This window comes from Crinia signifera, chromosome 19 (genome assembly GCF_055691185.1).
Source record: "Crinia signifera chromosome 19, ASM5569118v1, whole genome shotgun sequence".
Lineage (NCBI taxonomy): Eukaryota > Metazoa > Chordata > Amphibia > Anura > Myobatrachidae > Crinia > Crinia signifera.
Window position 1 is genome coordinate 140864287 of NC_139226.1, and position 14260 is coordinate 140878546.

General features: G+C 50.0%; 1 protein-coding gene across 2 annotated transcripts in view; it reads right to left on the minus strand.

The window, feature by feature from the left end:
- The window catches only part of CDON (cell adhesion associated, oncogene regulated), a 115135-nt gene that overhangs the window by 32761 nt on the left and 68114 nt on the right, over positions 1 to 14260 (minus strand). For both annotated transcript variants that reach the window (XM_083163543.1, XM_083163542.1), the window contains exons 2-3: positions 3789 to 3912; positions 637 to 912 (exon numbers count right to left, since the gene is read on the minus strand). In XM_083163543.1, coding sequence (XP_083019669.1) covers positions 637 to 912; positions 3789 to 3858 — 346 coding nt within the window. In that variant the 5' untranslated portion in view covers positions 3859 to 3912. The remainder of the gene's footprint in view (positions 1 to 636; positions 913 to 3788; positions 3913 to 14260) is intronic.

Below are 14260 nucleotides of genomic sequence, written 5' to 3' on the forward strand. Positions count from 1 at the left end.
GTATATGTGCCTGGGTTACAGCAGGAGAGAGCAGTAGTATATGTGCCTGGGTTACACCAGGAGAGAGCAGTAGTATATGTGCCTGGGTTACAGCAGGAGAGAGCAGTAGTATATGTGCCTGATTTACAGCAGGAGAGAGCGGTAGTATATGTGCCTGGGTTACAGCAGGAGAGAGCAGTAGTATATGTGCCTGGGTTACAGCAGGAGAGAGCGGTAGTATATGTGCCTGGGTTACAGCAGGAGAGAGCGGTAGTATATGTGCCTGGGTCCTAACTGTGCAGGAACCACACAGTGTACCCAGGACAGCAAGTGGCATATATCATTTACATAACACAGAATAACCAGGGATGACAGGAAGACGTTAGATACACCTTATTAGATGGAGCATCATACTAATAGTACAGGCATAATACAGAAATTACCCCTAGGGGCTCATCTTTCCACAGTGTTTGTTCAGAAGGGGAGATGGGGGAGATTTAGGGAGCTGTGGTCAGACCGGCGGCTGTTCAGTAATTAACGAGCCTAGCTCAGCATTAACCAGCGCTGCAGCTAAATCTCGCCTTTAGCGGTTACGGTTCAGGCAATCGCCGTGGGTAACAGTCATGTTGGGCACAGTGTGATAATAGATGTACTTACATGCCATGGACACGTTTGCAGGAGTGCTGATAATAGATCCTCTGCTAGAAGTGATCATACACTGGTAACGTCCAACATGGTGCGGAGCGAGAGCGCGGATGGTCAGGTGCCCGGGTACCAATTCTATATCCTCACTTTGCCGTCCCTCCAGCAGTTCTCCATTAAATAACCAAGAAATACGGGACAATGGCGGTTCCGCAGAACATAACAGTGTTACCGCGCTTCCGGGGTTCTGGATGGTGGAAATAGGCTCTGACAGAAAGCGAGGTGTCCCATCTGTAACATACAGTATAAGGGATTATTACACGGCAACTCCACAGTGACTGTACACGGATGGAAGGACAGAGCTATACTGAGCTGTGATACTAGGGGGAATACGGGAGGGCGGAAGGACACAGCAATACAGCTATAGATACTGAGCGGTGATACTAGGGGGAATACGGGAGGGCGGAAGGACACAGCGATACAGCTATATATACTGAGCTGTGATACTAATGGGAATACGGGAGGGCGGAAGGACACAGTGATACAGCTATAGATACTGAGCTGTGATACTAGGGGGAATACGGGAGGGCGGAAGGACACAGCGATACAGCTATAGATACTGAGCTGTGATACTAGGGGGAATACGGGAGGGCGGAAGGACACAGCGATACAGTTATAGATACTGAGCTGTGATATTAGGGGGAATACGGGAGGGCGGAAGGACAACGCGATACAGCTATAGATACTGAGCTGCGATACTAGGGGGAATACGGGAGGGAGGAAGGACACAGCGATACAGCTATAGATACTGAGCTGCGATACTAGGGGGAATACGGTAGGATGGAAGGACACAGCGATACAGCTATAGATACTGAGCCGCGATACTATGGGGAATACGGAGGGATGGAAGGACACAGCGATACAGCTATAGATACTGAGCGGTGATATTAGGGGGAATACGGGAGGGTGGAAGGACACAGCGATACAGCTATATATACTGAGCTGTGATACTAAGGGGAATACGGGAGGGCGGAAGGACACAGCGATACAGCTATAGATACTGAGCCGTGATATTAGGGGTAATACGGGAGGGTGGAAGGACACAGCGATACAGCTATAGATACTGAGCGGTGATATTAGGGGGCATACGGGAGGGTGGAAGGACACAGCGATACAGCTATAGATACTGAGCCGTGATATTAGGGGGAATACGGGAGGGCGGAAGGACACAGCGATACAGCTATAGATACTGAGCTGTGATATTAGGGGGAATACGGGAGGGCGGAAGGACACAGCGACACAGCTATAGACACTGAGCCGTGATATTAGGGGGGATACGGGAGTATGGAAGGACACAGCGACACAGCTATAGATACTGAGCCGTGATATTAGGGGGGATACGGGAGGGTGGAAGGACACAGCGATACAGGTATAGATACTGATCGGTGATATTAGAGGTAATACGGGAGGATGGAAGGACACAGCGATACAGGTATAGATACTGAGCGGTGATATTAGAGGTAATACGGGAGGGTGGAAGGACACAGCGATACAGCTATAGATACTGAGTCGTGATATTAGGGGTAATACGGGAGGGTGGAAGGACACAGCGATACAGCTATAGATACTGAGCGGTGATATTAGGGGTAATACGGGAGGATGGAAGGACACAGCAATACAGCTATAGATACTGAGTGGTGATATTAGGGGTAATACGGGAGGATGGAAGGACACAGTGATACAGCTATATATACTGAGCGGTGATACTAGAGGGAATACGGGAGGGCGGAAGGACACATCGATACAGCTATAGATACTGAGCTGCGATACTAGGGGGAATACGGGAGGATAGAAGGACACAGCGATACAGCTATAGATACTAAGCAGTGATACTGGGGGAATACGGGAGGGTGGAAGGACACAGCGATACAGCTATAGATACTGAGCTGCGATACTAGGGGGAATACGGGAGGGTGGAAGGACACAGCGATACAGCTATAGATACTGAGCTGTGATATTAGGGGGAATACGGGAGGGTGGAAGGACACAGCGATACAGCTATAGATACTGAGCCGTGATATTAGGGGGAATACGGGAGGGTGGAAGGACACAGCGATACAGCTATAGATACTGAGCTGCGATACTACGGGAGGGTGGAAGGACACAGTGATACAGCTTTATATACTGAGCCGTGATATTAGGGGGAATACTGGAGGGTGGAAGGACAGCGATACAGCTATATATACTGAGCCGTGATATTAGGGGGAATACGGGAGGGTGGAAGGACACAGTGATACAGCTATAGATACTGAGCTGCGATATTAGGGGTAATACAGGAGGGTGGAAGGACAGCGATACAGGTATAGATACTGAGCAGTGATATATTAGGGGTAATACGGGAGGGAGGAAGGACACAGCGATACAGCTATAGATACTGAGCAGTGATATATTAGGGGTAATACGGGAGTGTGGAAGGACACAGCGATACAGCTATAGATACTGAGCTGTGATATTAGGGGTAATACAGGAGGGTGGAAGGACACAGCGATACAGCTATAGATACTGAGCTGTGATATTAGGGGTAATACGGGAGGGTGGAAGGACACAGCAATACAGCTATAGATACTGAGTGGTGATATTAGGGGGAATACGGGAGGGTGGAAGGACACAGCGATACAGCTATAGATACTGGGCAGTGATATTAGGGGGAATACGGGAGGGTGGAAGGACACAGCGATACAGCTATAGATACTGAGCAGTGATATATTAGGGGGAATACGGGAGGGTGGAAGGACACAGCGATACAGCGATACAGCTGTAGGTACTGAGCTGCGATACTAGGGGGAATACGGGAGGGTGGAAGGACACAGCGATACAGCTATATATACTGAGCGGTGATATTAGGGGTAATACGGGAGGGTGGAAGGACACAGCGAGACAGCTATAGATACTGAGTGGTGATATTAGGGGTAATACGGGAGGGTGGAAGGACAGCGATACAGCTATAGATACTGAGCAGTGATATATTAGGGGTAATACGGGAGGGTGGAAGGACACAGCGATACAGCTATAGATATTGAGCAGTGATATATTAGGGGTAATACGGGAGGATGGATCTTAGCGGAATTGTTACCATCTCTGAGACGTTATAACGGTAGCTAACGTACCTGAATCACCACGTATGGAAACCAGGAGAAATGAGACACAAAGCAGCGTATGCCACGGCCCAGGATGCATAGCGCTGGGTCACAGCGATGCACAGCACAACAGGCCAGGAGAATAGGAAGACGTCTGGAAAACAGAAAACACTAAGTATCAGACTGGTCTCAGGGCAACTTCAAGGGGTTCAAACAGTCACTAGTCTCCATAATACACTATATACATCACTGGGATCATAAAATCATGTAAACCCTATAAGCTGCGTGCTACACCCAGAGACACCCCACCAGCCTCGTGCTACACCCAGAGGCACCCCACCAGCCTCGTGCTACACCCAGAGGCACCCCACCAGCCTCGTGCTACACCCAGAGGCACCCCACCAGCCTCGTGCTACACCCAGAACCCCGCACCACCATCCACGTACTACAGCCAGAATCCCGCGCCACCAGCCACGTACTACAGCCAGAATCCAGTGGCACCAGCCACATACACCCAGAGACACCCCAACAGCCTTGTGCTACAGGCAGAATCTCGCACCAGCCACGTAATACAGCCAGAATCCTGCACCACCATCCACGTACTACAGCCAGAATCCCGCGCCACCAACCACGTGCTATGGCCAGAATCCCGCGCCACATACACCCAGAGACACCCCACCAGCCTCTTGCTACAGCCAGAATCCCGCACCACCATCCACGTACTACAGCCAGAATTCCACACCACCAGCCACATACACCGAGAGACATCCCAACAGCCTCATGCTACAGCGAGAACCCCGCACCACCATCCACGTACTACAGCCAGAATCCAGCACCACCATCCACATACACCCAGAGACACCCCACCAACCTTGTGCTACAGCCAGAATCCTGTGCAACCAGCCACGTAATACAGCCAGATTCCTGCACCACCATCCACGTGCTACAGCCAGAATATCGCACCACCAGCCACGTACTACAGCCAGAATACAGTGCCACCAGCCACATACACCCAGAGACACCCCAACAGCCTTGTGCTACAGCCAGAATCTCACACCAGCCACGTAATGCAGCCAGAATCCCGTACCACCAGCCACCTAGTACAGCCAGAATTACGCGCCACCAACCATGTGCTACGGCTAGAATCCCACGCCACATACACCCAGAGACACCCCACCAGCCTCTTGCTACAGCCAGAATCCCGCGCCACCAGTTACGTGCTACAACCAGAATCCCGCACAACCAGCCACGTAATACAGACAGATTCCTGCACCACCATCCACGTGCTACAACCAGAATCCCGCACAACCAGCCACGTAATACAGACAGATTCCTGCACCACCATCCACGTGATACAGCCAGAATACCGCACCACCATCCACGTACTACAGCGCCAACAGCCACATACACCCAGATTCCCGCACCACCAGCCTTGTGCTACAGCCAGATTCCTGCACCACCATCCACGTGCTACAGACAGAATCCTGCACCACCAGCCACGTCATACAACCAGAATCCTGCGCCACAGCCACATACACCCAGAGACAACCCACCAGCATCGCACTATAGCCAGAATCCTGCGCCACCAGCAACATGCTAAAGCCAGAATCCCATGCCACCAGCTGCAGCCAGAATCCTGTGCCACCAGCCACATACACCGAGACACCCCACCAGCCTTGTGCTACAGTCAGAATCCCGCGCCATCAGCCACGTACTACAGCCAGAATCCAGCGCCACCAGCCACATATACACCCCACCAGCCTTGTGCTACAGCCAGAATCCCACGCAACCAGCCACGTAATACAGCCAGGTTCCTGCACCACCATCCACGTGCTACAGCCAGAATCCTGCAGCCCCAGCCACGTCATACAACCAGAATCATGTGCCACAGCCACATACACCCAGAGACACCCCACCAGCCTTGTGCTATGATAGAGTTTATCTTACTCGACGTTATAAGCTATCAGCTACATCCAGAATCCCGCGCCACCAGCCACGTAATACAGCCAGAATCCCGTGCCACCAGCACCCAGAGACACCCCACCAGCCTCGTGCTACAGCCAGAACCCAGCACCACCAGCCACGTAATACCGCCAAAATCCTGCGCCACCAGCCACATACACCCAGAGACACCCCACCAGCCTTGTGCTACAGCCAGAATCCCGCGCCACCAGCCACATGCTACAGCCAGAATCTTGCGCCACCAGCCACCTAGTACAGCCAGAATCCTGTGTCACCAGCCAAATACACCCAGAGACAACCCACCAGCCTCGTGCTACAGTCAGAATTCCAACGCCACCTGCCACGTGCTACATACACCCCACCAGCCTCTTGCTACAGCAAGAATCCCGCACCACCAGATACGTGCTAAAGCCAGAATCCTGTGCCACGTGCAACCGCCAGAATCCTGCACCACCAGCCACGTACTACAGACAGAATCAGGCGCCACCAGCCACGCAGGCAGAATCAGGCACCACCAGCCATGTTTTACAGCCAGAATCATGCGCCACCAGCCATGAACTACAGCCAGAATCATTCGACACCAGCCATGAACAGCAGCCAGAATCAGGCACCACCAGACATGAACTACAGCCAGAATCAGGTGCCACCAGTAGTGTACTACAGTCAGAAATCACACGCCACCAGCAGTATACTACAACCAGAATCGCGCCCCACCAGCCACGTACTACAACCAGAATTACGTGCCACCAGCCACGTACTGCAGCCAGAATCACGAGCCATATAATACAGCCAGAATGACGCACCACCAGCATTGCACTACAACCAGAATCACGCACAACCAGCAGTGTACTACAGCCAGAATCACGTGCTATGAGCCATGTACTACAGCCAGAATGACGCACCAGCAGTGTACTACGACCAGAATCACGTGCCACCAGCAGTGTACTACAGCCAGAATCACACGCCACCAGCCATGTACTACAGCCAGAATCACACACCACCAGCCATGTACTACAGCCAGAAGCACACACCACCAGCCATGTACTACAGCCAGAATCACACACCACCAGCCATGTACTACAGCCAGAATCACACACCACCAGCCATGTACTACAGCCAGAATGACGCACCACCAGCCATGTACTACAGCCAGAATGACGCACCACCAGCCATGTACTACAGCCAGAATGATGCACCACCAGCAGTGTACTACAGCCAGAATGACACACCACCAGCCATGTACTACAGCCAGAATGACGCACCACCAGCCATGTACTACAGCCAGAATCACACACCACCAGCCATGTACTACAGCCAGAATGACGCACCACCAGCCATGTACTACAGCCAGAATGACGCACCACCAGCCATGTACTACAGCCAGAATGATGCACCACCAGCAGTGTACTACAGCCAGAATGACGAACCACCAGCCATGTACTACAGCCAGAATGACACACCACCAGCCACGTACTACAGCCAGAATGACACACCACCAGCCATGTACTACAGCCAGAATGATGCACCACCAGCAGTGTACTACAGCCAGAATCACACACCACCAGCCATGTACTACAGCCAGAATGATGCACCACCAGCCATGTACTACAGCCAGAATGACGAACCACCAGCCATGTACTACAGCCAGAATGACACACCACCAGCCACGTACTACAGCCAGAATGACACACCACCAGCCATGTACTACAGCCAGAATGATGCACCACCAGCAGTGTACTACAGCCAGAATCACACACCACCAGCCACGTACTACAGCCAGAATGACACACCACCAGCCATGTACTACAGCCAGAATGATGCACCACCAGCAGTGTACTACAGCCAGAATCACACACCACCAGCCACGTACTACAGCCAGAATCAGTGTTCCCCGGAGGAAAACACACGAGCGCTCGGGCCTGTGCCAAACTATCCCACCAATATTTATTTAAATGAGACGAGCACCCACATCACAAGAGAGAACCTTCTCAATTATACATAGGGGGAGGGCCCTAAGCTGCACACCCTGGACATATGAGGTGTTACCTGCTGAGACCTGTAGTGCAGCAAGCAGGAGGAGGAGTTTGCAGGTGCACACCCCAGACGTATGAGGTGTTACCTGCTGAGACCTGTAGTGCAGCAAGCAGGAGGAGGAGTTTGCAGGTGCACATAAATGCTAGACCTTTTAATATCATTGCTATATTGCATTTCTGAGGTTATTAGCATAGTAATGGCCATTAGTATCGGCTTGTCCACCGCGTCCAGGTTACCTCAATAGGACAAGTCCTAAGTAAAAGGGATAGGGGAAATTATATGTGATCAGACTTACCTAGGTAAGAGGTAATAAATGTGGAGGGTGCTACATATATACTAAATAAACTAAAGGGGTGATGGAAAGTGTACGATATGATGCCATGGAGCAGCCCAGCAACTCCGTTGAATGGCAGCAAGGAAGCCGGAACTGGCTGGAAGTGTGGTGTCCGGCGTTCCTAGGAAGAGCAGCTGGTAGAAGACAGCAGCTGTTGTGAGTTTTGTGGGTTTATTTTACATTTTCTCGGTTCAAGGGCAGCAGTAGTCCACAGGGTGCAGAGAAGAAAATAAACACTTTTCTGAGAACACGTTAACACGCAACACTTCACCGGAGGAAAACACACGAGCGCTCGAGCCTGTGCCAAACTATCCCACCAATATTTATTTAAATGAGAGACGAGCACCCACATCACACGAGAGAACCTTCTTAATTATGCAGCATCTGGTGTAACCCATCTGCAGGGGAGACCTCGGCATAGTCTACCCGAGGGAACGATGTTCCATCACACCTTGTGCAGCCCTCTTACCAAGTTGCTTTAATCTGTCTGGTCAGTCAGTTTGTGAGCATTATTCCTGCTAACAGCAGACGGAACAAACGGGCGATACATGCGCACAAAGGAACCGCACTCTGGAAGTGAACACTCTGAATGTACAAACCACAGTGCAAGAAACAGCAGCATCTCAGGACCCTCTGACAAGCTCTACAGTCAGCATTATATGGCATACAATTATTCTCCTGGATATGGACAGTAATGCAAATTTCAGAGTAAAGGATTTTGGCCATCACAAAGGACTTTGGCCATCACAAAGGTTTTGTCCCTACGGTCAGGCATAGAACAGATCCTGCAGCTGATAATGCGTTGTGGACATTGACCTACAGTATATGGTTCTATTCGTCAAATAAAGAAGAATTGAGGGGAAAATAAACATTTTTAACTATTAGAACTGTGGGCGTGTCCTAAAAAACACCTCCCCATTGGCCACGTTCATATAGTGTAACTCCCACGGCACCACCAGAAATGTGCAGCCAGAGGAAAGACCCATTTGCAACAAATTCCACCATTGCTAAGCAAGAACCAATAGCATGAGGGTATGGCTTTGTGCTACCACTATATCACGCCCATTTGAATTCATGGTAATTTACTAAGAGACCATTGAATGGGTTAATTGCATATGCGTAAACTTGCATGTTACATAGAATTAAGCAAAAGGATGTCTTTGTATCTGCATTTGTATAATAAAAGGAACAGTCTCACCAATTACACAGATTACTTTTTTTCTCACCATGACACCATTACTTTATCGCATTGCAAATGTAAACCAAATACAAGACCAGAGAACGGCCGCACGCAATATATGGACGCAGCCAGAGATATGCGCATCACTACTGCCAGCCACCATGTAGCAGACACGCATGTAGCAGAGCATGACAGCTAATTAATGAAAGTCAGAGGACGCAGGAGATGCAGCAGTCTGACCCCATGCATGTGACAGGACGCAGGAGATGCAGCAGTCTGACCCCATGCATGTGACAGGACGCAGGAGCTGCAGCAGTCTGACCCCATGCATGTGACAGGACGCAGGATCTGCAGCAGTCTGACCCCATGCATGTGACAGGACGCAGGAGCTGCAGCAGTCTGACCCCATGCATGTGACAGGACGCAGGAACTGCAGCAGTCTGACCCCATGCATGCGACAGGACGCAGGAACTGCAGCAGTCTGACCCCATGCATGTGACAGGATGCAGGAGCTGCAGCACTCTGACCCCATGCATGTGACAGGACGCAGGAGATGCAGCAGTCTTCCATAGGCTCACCCTGCAGGAGGTATCAGGGTTGGAACTTCTCCTGACAGATGGAACGGGCACATTCCTCAGGATGGGGGCTCCTTAGTGGTGGATAAAAAGAAGCTTTTGCCACGTTGTTCCGCTGGCCTAGTTTCCAAGTCAATTCCATAAGGATCCCAAAACACTCCATCCATCCAGCGCCTCAACAGGTCTCCGAGCGCACAGCTGCTCATTACATCTGCCGGACACTTACCAGTGCCTGATATAAGCTGCTCCATGATAAAGGAAAACCATTTCCAACTTCCGTGGTATCTGCCCCTGTCCTCACTGACACATCCCTCATCTCCTGATATACTCTGTGCTGCTGGGGACCCTGCTCCTCCCACTATATAACTCTCAGTCTGTGGCTTCCTGATGACCCCATTCCCCTCCTCACATCATGTCACTGCCCCATCACATCCCTCATCTCCTGATATACTCTGTGCTGCTGGGGACCCTGCTCCTCCCACTATATAACTCTCAGTCTGTGGCTTCCTGATGACCCCATTCCCCTCCTCACATCATGTCACTGCCCCATCACATCCCTCATCTCCTGATATACTCTGTGCTGCTGGGGACCCTGCTCCTCCCACTATATAACTCTCAGTCTGTGGCTTCCTGATGACCCCATTCCCCTCCTCACATCATGTCACTGCCCCATCACATCCCTCATCTCCTGATATACTCTGTGCTATTGGGTACACTGCTCCTCCCACTATATAACTCTCAGTCTGTGACTTCCTGCTGCCTCCATTCCCCTCCTCACATCATGTCACTGCCCCTGTCACATGCAGCCCTGTCCTCACTGACACATCACTCATCTCCTGATATACTCTGTGCTGCTAAGTGACCCTGCTACTCCCACTATATAACTCTCAGTCTGTGGCTTCCTGCTGCCTCCATTCCCCTCCTCACATCATGTCACTGCCCCTGTCACATGTAGCCCTGTCCTCACTGACACATCACTCATCTGATATACTCTGTGCTGCTAGGGACCCTGCTCCTCCCACTATATAACTCTCAGTCTGTGGCTTCCTGCTGCCCCCATTCACCCTCCTCACATCATGTCACTGCCCCTGTCACATGCAGCCCTGTCCTCACTGACACATCACTCATCTGATATACTCTGTGCTGCTAGGGACCCTGCTCCTCCCACTATATAACTCTCAGTCTGTGGCTTCCTGCAGCCTCCATTCCCCTCCTCACATCATGTCACTGCCCCTGTCACATGCAGCCCTGTCCTCACTGACACATCCCTTATCTCCTGATATACTCTGTGCTGCTGGGGATCCTGCTCCTCCCACTATATAACTCTCAGTCTGTGGCTTCCTGCTGCCTCCATTACCCTCCTCACATCATGTCACTGCCCCTGTCACATGCAGCCCTGTCCTCACTGACACATCCCTCATCTCCTGATACACTCTGTGCTGCTGGGGACCCTGCTCCTCCCACTATATAACTCAGGATATGGTCATTTGGTCTACAGCATGATGGTCGACATGGGAAAATGTCGAAAGGTCATTAGGTCGAAAGGTCATTAGGTCGACATGGGGTTTTTCACAGTTTTTTTAGCTGACATAAGCCGACAGGCGGTATTTCATGCCCTACCGTCCACTAGGACATGGTGGGAGAATAAAATAGTGTGCCGAGCGTAGAGATGGGATGCGGTGCACTTTAAACTGTGTCCATGTCGACTGTGTTGACATTTAGGTAAAAAAAAAAAAAACAGTGAAAAAACCCTATGTCGACCTTTTGACTGTCGACCTAGACATTGTCGGACTAATGACCTGTCGACCTAGAACCACGTCGACCTGTTCCCATGTAGACCTAATGACTGTTGACCATCATGCTGTAGACCAAATGTTCCCAACCCCTCTGTGCTGCCTGAGCCCGCGTAGCGTACATATAACTTACGGCACACATCTGACGCTCAGCGCGCCGGCCGGTCCATGACAGAGATTATATGAAGCGCGGCTGACGGTAACTTTCCCACATCGCTCTGCCACAAGGAGAAAATACACAAACAACAAAAGGGAAGAAATATTTGCTGCGACTGCATCCAGCCAAACATAACATTTGTGTTGGGGACCCCCCCTAACAAGGCCCGAAATACACTACTGTCCAAATGCTGCGGAGCAAATGAGTAACAGATGCAGAGCAGAGACTGCGCCGAGTGAGAGGAACAGTGTTTGTTTACGAACAGAAAAGAAAACTACTTTGCAGAGCGCCCATCAGGACACACGGCGCAGAGCGCCCATCAGGACACACGGCGCAGAGCGCCCATCAGGACACACGGCGCAGAGCGCCCATCAGGACACACGGCTCAGAGCGCCCATCAGGACACACGGCGCAGAGCGCCCATCAGGACACACGGCTCAGAGCTAGGCCTAGCATAAGACGCAGCAAGACAGCGTAATACTGTGCTCAAATTGGGAAGATAAAGCACCAGCCCCTAACTGTCATGTCTCAAACACAGCCTGTGACATGATAGTTTGGAGCTGGTCATCATTTCATCTCTCTTCAAGGTTTAGTACATGGACCCCATCGTTTCTACAGTAAAAACAAAATAATTCCCACTCCAGTATATCTACTTGACAACCGCTACCCGCACAGCTCACTGCAACCGCCACCCGCACAGCTCACTGCGCCCGCCACCCGCACAGCTCACTGCACCCGCCACCGGCACAGCTCCCCACATAGCTCACTGCAACCGCTCCCCACACAGCTCACTGCAACCGCCCCCCACACAGCTCACTGTATGAAGCTTTTAAACTTCAGTATAAATGTTGCAGATGTATTTCTAGAGCTTTGCGGGGAATATTCCCGGCCTATAATCCAGTCCTCCCTCCCCCATCACATCTGTAACTCCTTCCACATTTTTAGGGCAGTGTCCTGATGTCACTTCCATCCTAGTCATGTCTTGTTTTAGTACCACTGTACACACTGGGGATAATACACAATGGCCCTTATTCTGGTTCCCTTGCAAATGCAAATACCTTCTCAAATGGACAAAACCATGTGCACTGCAGGTGGGGAAAATGTAATATGTGCAGAGAGATAATTTGGCTTTGCAAGTGAACCAGAATAAAGGGCCAATGTCTGTTCATACATTACATATATAAGCGCACAGTACCACTAGACACAATGGGGATAATTCACAATGTCTGTTCATACACTGCATATATAAGCGCACAGTACCACTGCACACACTGGGGGTAATTCACAATGTCTGTTCATAACCTGCATATATAAGCGCACAGTACCACTGCACACACTGGGGGTAATTCACAATGTCTGTTCATAACCTGCATATATAAGCACACAGTACCACTGCACACACTGGGGGTAATTATTTATGTCTGTTCATACACTGCATATATATATATATATATATATATATATATATATGCGCACAGTACCACTGCACACACTGGGGGTAATTATTTATGTCTGTTCATACACTGCATATATATATATATATATATATATATATATATATATATAAGCGCACAGTACCACTGCACACACTGGGGGTAATTCACAATGTCTGTTCATAACCTGCATATATAAGCGCACAGTACCACTGCACACACTGGGGGTAATTCACAATGTCTGTTCATACACTGCATATATAAGCGCACAGTACCACTGCACACACTGGGGGTAATTCTCAATGTCTGTTCATACACTGCATACATAAGCGCACAGTACCACTGCACACACTGGGGATAATTCTCTATGTCTGTTCATACACTGCATATATAAGCGCACAGTACCACTGCACACACTGGGGAGAATTCATAATGTCTGTTCATACACTGCATATATAAGCGCACAGTACCACTGCACACACTGGGGGTAATTATTTATGTCTGTTCATACACTGCATACATAAGCGCACAGTACCACTGCACACACTGGGGATAATTCTCTATGTCTGTTCATACACTGCATATATAAGCGCACAGTACCACTGCACACACTGGGGAGAATTCATAATGTCTGTTCATACACTGCATATATAAGCGCACAGTACCACTGCACACACTGGGGGTAATTATTTATGTCTGTTCATACACTGCATATATAAGCGCACAGTACCACTGCACACACTGGGGGTAATTATTTATGTCTGTTCATACACTGCATATATAAGCGCACAGTACCACTGCACGCACTGGGGAGAATTCATAATGTCTGTTCATACATTACATATATAAGCGCACAGTACCACTGCACACACTGGGGAGAATTCATAATGTCTGTTCATACACTGCATATATAAGCGCACAGTACCACTGCACACACTGGGGAGAATTCATAATGTCTGTTAATACACTGCATATATAAGCGCACAGTACCACTGCACACACTGGGGATAATTCACAATGTCTGTTCATACACT